This window comes from Rhagoletis pomonella, unplaced genomic scaffold, assembly GCF_013731165.1.
Source record: "Rhagoletis pomonella isolate Grant_MI unplaced genomic scaffold, Rhpom_1.0 Rhpom_scaffold_00013, whole genome shotgun sequence".
Taxonomy (NCBI): Eukaryota; Metazoa; Arthropoda; class Insecta; order Diptera; family Tephritidae; genus Rhagoletis; species Rhagoletis pomonella.
Genome location: NW_023458567.1, coordinates 20,207,838 through 20,213,197, shown reverse-complemented (window position 1 = coordinate 20,213,197; position 5,360 = coordinate 20,207,838). Strand labels below are relative to the sequence as shown.

Below are 5,360 nucleotides of genomic sequence, written 5' to 3'. Positions count from 1 at the left end.
TTCGTCACTAGTGCGTTTTCCGACAGGGACTCTTAAATGTTTATACCTGTATCTACGAAAATTATTCCAACAAACAATCAGTACTTACGTGTGCTATTCATCTGCTCTGCCACCTCAATCCACGCCCTGTCAGTGCATTGGCGTTTAGAATAGGATTTTAGTGAAGAGTTATACAAGCAGGGATATTTTTCCACAATCTGCACTAAACGTATATTAATACTTTTATTAACGTCCATATTTTCGCAAATAATTGAAAATTCAAAATAAAACCACGTAAAATTATGAACACATACAACCGCGAGCAAACGAATACAGACGCTCAGACTGTTCACGACAAATTGAAACGACATTTGAGTTTGCAGCTACGAGTAGTACACGACTTGTTGGCTCTCATGCGATGTCTTGTCCGTTATTTGAGAGAGTGTATGTTGCGCGGCAACATATACATAAATATTACGTACATACATATGCTTCTCAAAACAACAGTGGATGATGCGCATAAAAGCGGTTGTGTGTGGTTTGAAATTCAAAAGGTAGGTATGCAGAAGCAGAATAGAAAAGCGCGCGAAAAAATGGATATGTTGCCTGATGTGCCGGTACATATGTATGTGTTTTTGTGCATTAATCATACCCTGATGGAAATTCTTTTGGAATACACAGGTCGATTCTGAACAGATACTCCCTGGGAGTTTTCTCTCTTTTCCCTTTCCTCCTATAAAAATAAAAATTCCCTGAAGACTTTTTATTTTAAATGGCGGAGTTGGGCTGTCATAAAGTGTCAAACAGCTCTTTCGAAGTTCGAGCTTCCTCCTCCCAAAATTTCGGGGAAAATGCTACTCCCTGGGTGTTAATTATAGGAGAATTTCTTTCTCGAGAGAAATAAATTCCCGGAGAACAAACTCCCCGGGAGTATTCAGAACGGGGCTGATACAGTTGTTCCGTGTTATATATATGTACATATGTACGTTAGGGTGGTCCAAAAATGCATGCGAAAAATCAAGGTCGGAATTTCCATGCCCGCACACCCCCGAATTTATCTCTATCGAAAGAAACTTTACCCCTGTTTTTTTTCATGTATATATTTAAGTTTTAAGGCGTCATATAAAAAATAGCAAATAAAAATGGTTAAAAAAACAACGCGCGCTATGTGGGACCGCTGCAGGGATCTGAAGAGGGAAGCGAGACGTATTTGCCGCAATAAGAAGAGAGAGGCTGAAATACGCTAGTGCGAAGAGCTTGAAATGCTGGCCGATAGGAAGAATGCCCGAAAATTTTACCAGAGAGTTATGCGACTTACGGACGGTTTCAAGACCCGGGCGTACTCCTGTAAGAACAATATTGGCGACCTAGTAACTGATGTCCAGAGCGTACTTAAATTACACTTTTCCGCCATACTGAGTGGTAGCGGCACGGAAAGCTGTGGAGAAGAAGAACCCGAGCCCGCAGTCGATGATGAAGGAGGACCTCGTCATAGTCAGGCGGTGGGACATCGACTCCTGCATCATCGACTGTGGGGTCGGGTTCGTCTTCTCCACTACTTTCAGTGCTGTTGCCATTCAAAAATGTGGAAAAGCGCTCCCTCCATAACTTAACTACATTCTGGACATGGGTCACTAGGTCGCCATTGTTGTTCTAGCAAAAACATGGACGATGTCTAACAAACAGGAGAACGTTTTGGGGGCTTACGAGAGAGCTATTCAGTACCGATGAAGATGGAATGACGAACTGTATGAGCTTTTTAACGACATGGACATAGTTAAACGGCTAAAAATACAGCGATTGCGTTGGCTTGGACATGTTGTACGCATGGATGACGACGCTCCTGTGAAAAGATCATTCGACACCGCACCCATGGGTGGACAATTAAATCAAGGGCGCCCACGAACGCAATGGAAGGACCAAGTGCAAAACGGGATAACGAAGTGGCGTAAATTCGCACAGGAGAAAGGCGAAGCTGTTTGGTCTCGACCCTGGTCGACAAACGATTGTAGTGTCAAATAAGAAGAAGAAGAAGTAATTCAGGAGTAACCACTCCTTGACGTACGAAAACCACTCTCTATTAGTCATACATCCTGCCCGTTCTGGTATATGGCGCAGAAGCATGGACAATGATAACATCCGATGAGGCGGCCCTCTGAGTATTCGAGAGAAAGATTTTGCGGAAAATTTGTGGCAGCTTTGCACCGATGTGGACATAGTGGCTCCGCTGCCTTGGCCATGTTGTTCGAATGGACACCGACGCTCCAACTCTGGAACAGTGTTGCCGCGACGTCTCAAGAAAATGTGTCACCGACCAAGCAAAAAATGTATCCAAATGTATCCAATTTTCTTTTTTTAAGTATCCATCTCATAATTTGTAAGAAAACAAAACATTTTCAAGAAAAATACATCATTTAACCCATCCTAAGGACTTGGAATACATGTATATATTTTTATTTTCCATAAAATCAAAAATTTATAAATTCAGTTCATAAGTTAAATTTCTTCTGCATAAGTATTTTGCAAAGTAAGTATAATAAATAATAAGTAATATGTTACATTCGTACCTGTACATGTGCATGTATGTTAAAGTAGGCAACTGGTTACCTCTCTTAATATGTTTAGATTTAAACAAAAATTTTTTAGAGTGTATTTAAAGTCGTTTCAGTAAAATTCATACAAATTTCCTTAAATAAGTCAAATTTAGTTTTTTAAACAGTGTTTTTGAAACAACACTGAGATATTTTTTTCTTTTTAACCGACTTCACAAAAAGGAGAAGGTTATCAATTCGTCGCAATTTTTTTTATGTATGTTACCGCACATCTTTGGACCACGTTAACCGATTTCAATAATTTTTTTTTTAGGAAAGATGTTACCTCATAGGTTGTCCCATATAAGTTTGGTTTAAATCCGATCATTGTATCATGAAGAAATTAACGATAATCTTAAATTTTTATATAAGAATTGAAGTCGGTATTTTTGCTTAAAAATTACTTTTAAAATTAAATTAAGAAATGAAAATATGTGATATGAAAGAGATCACTACAGAGGGAGTATATATTTACTTTATATATATATATATCTATATTAAGATCTTGCTTAAAGCACCCTTTCTAGCTAATTAAAACAATTTCGCTTATGCCTATTTTGATGACATCTCTTCATATGCTCATTGCTTCGTTCACAAAAAACAAAATGCTTCAATTTCACGGTTTAGTAGTGATTTTTAATACATATTTTTAATGGAAATCGAGTTTTGAACGAAAAAAACTTTATAGAAAATATAAAATTTTGGCCTATTTAAAAAAGTATCCACATTTATACTGATCGGAAAAAACAAGTATCTCGCAAAAATTCGTCCAAAAATGTATCCAATTGGATCTATTTAGATCCAAACGACATCCCTGCTCTGGAAGTATTAACCTCGGCACTCGCTGGTGGTACCAGAGGAAGAGCGAGCCCTTACTGCAATGGAAACACCAAGTGGAGAAGGACTTGGCTCCATACATACTTGTGTATGTATGTATGTGTTTCAACAAAATACGACATACTGAAGATAAATCTTTACAAACTTTTATTTAGTTAAAAAAAAATAATATTTTCATTTTATACGATTATTTCTTAACAGATCACGAAAATCCATTATATTTAACATAAAATTTAATCCTAAAATATTAATAAATCTATCAAATCAGGTGGCATTTTCGTCCAAAATTTCACTGACCAGCATTAAAACTTTAGATTTAAATTTCCGCATCTGCGTGTTGTTCATGTCGTAGAGGTCTGGCAACAAACTGAGAATAAACTGCCTCTTTGGATTATCACTTTCTTCTAAACGGTTAAGTTTTCTATGTACTTGCGTCGCTGCAACTGAAGTTGAAGGGCGACTGGTTGTTGTGGACTCGGGTTTGACTAATGCATTGCCAGCCAAATTATTCGACTTCGTTTCACTTTGATGGTTGATTGCATCAATGTACTCATCAATACCAATGGATTCGGGTTCCTCCTCAAAGCTATCCGACTTCTTTACTTTCCTAGGTGGACTCATTTCATATTCCTCTTCTTCTTCAAAATAAACTGGATCGTCGATATCATTTTCGGGAATGATGGCACTATCCTCTGTACTTTGATGTGAGTCTGTCTCATTTATATCGGCGTCCTCTTCTTCGTCCACTTTTTTCTTAATGGTTCTTTTTATCGCATCAGGCTCATATGATTTCTTCAAATACGGAATGATAAATTTCATGTGTTCGTATAAATAGTATTGTTGTACATATTCTCCCATCTGTTTTTGTTTAAGTTTTCTCACTAAGATTGTACGAAAATTTTGCCATTTTCGGAGAAGGACTTTAGCTAAAGGAATAAAGAATGAATGAAAATTTAAAGCCTTGCATAATAAGTTTTTATATATTTTATTAGATTTGTAATTTTTTGAATAAATAAAGATTTTAATACTTAAAACTCAGTTATTGTAGACCTAATTTCCGTAACTTAACTTAACTTAATATTTTGGCCAACCTGTTATATGAGAAACTGGCGGTTAGTTAAAACTTAACTTACCGTAAGCAACTTAAGAATCCGTAGATTTTAGATTCTGAAGTTATGGCCTTACGGGAATTGAGAGCGGTGAGAGAATCAGGCCTGCTAGATTTTCGTTTTTGTATTTCTCAAAAACAAATGAACGCAACATATTTTTTTGCATGCATTTTTTCTATGTGGCATTTTAGGCGGCAAACTGTCAAACAGCTGAAAAAGTAAACACAAAAACAAAATATTCCCGCTTCTTGCTTAATTTGACGTGCTGAGTAATCATTGATGATTTGTAACGGTAAGTTGTATTAAGTTAAGTTAAGTCTAGACTAAATAAGCTTTTAGGTTTACTGAACACTGGCCGTCCAATCATAGTTATTTCATCGTAACAATCATGATTCAACGATTACATTTCCCCACACCCAATCGTGATATTTTAATTCGTTCCGCGTCGAAATATTCGCATTTTCTGTTTTATGGTTGAAATTTTCTCGAAATTTTTACAAAACTCTGCCAGTTTACAATTATGAACTGCAATGATTCCCGACATAATTTTTCCTTTATTTCCCCTTTTATTTTCCTTTCTTTTTATTTAATTTTAATGCAATTACATATTCAATTCTTCCACATATTTTATGGATTTAATAAAAATTTTGACGTAATTTTAATGCAATTATTCACTTTTTACTTGTTTTTTCCCCATAAAATGTAAACAAATTATGCGTGCATAACGATTAGTAAACGAAAATTTCGTACCCATCCGTCTCTGCATCTACTACGATTTCCCAATAACGAAATGTGTGCAGGTCCATTGAAATGCATGTGCGCGGCGCAAAATTTGAGAACGAGG

At 36.4% G+C, this 5,360-nt stretch overlaps 3 protein-coding genes across 6 annotated transcripts in view; 1 reads left to right on the top strand and 2 right to left on the bottom strand.

Moving 5' to 3' along the window:
• LOC118748946 (protein rhomboid-like) overlaps nucleotides 1-5,360 on the bottom strand; it is a 74,268-nt gene that overhangs the window by 13,127 nt on the left and 55,781 nt on the right. The window lies entirely within an intron of this gene.
• Nucleotides 1-5,360, top strand: part of LOC118748942 (nuclear cap-binding protein subunit 1) — a 116,986-nt gene that overhangs the window by 68,268 nt on the left and 43,358 nt on the right. The window lies entirely within an intron of this gene.
• Nucleotides 3,303-5,301, bottom strand: LOC118748948. Its single transcript, XM_036483708.1, has 2 exons — nucleotides 5,267-5,301; nucleotides 3,303-4,333 (listed from the first exon to the last, which is right to left on the bottom strand). Exons 1-2 carry the CDS (start codon nucleotides 5,280-5,282, stop codon nucleotides 3,672-3,674), a joined length of 678 nt encoding a protein of 225 aa, XP_036339601.1. The 5' UTR covers nucleotides 5,283-5,301; the 3' UTR covers nucleotides 3,303-3,671.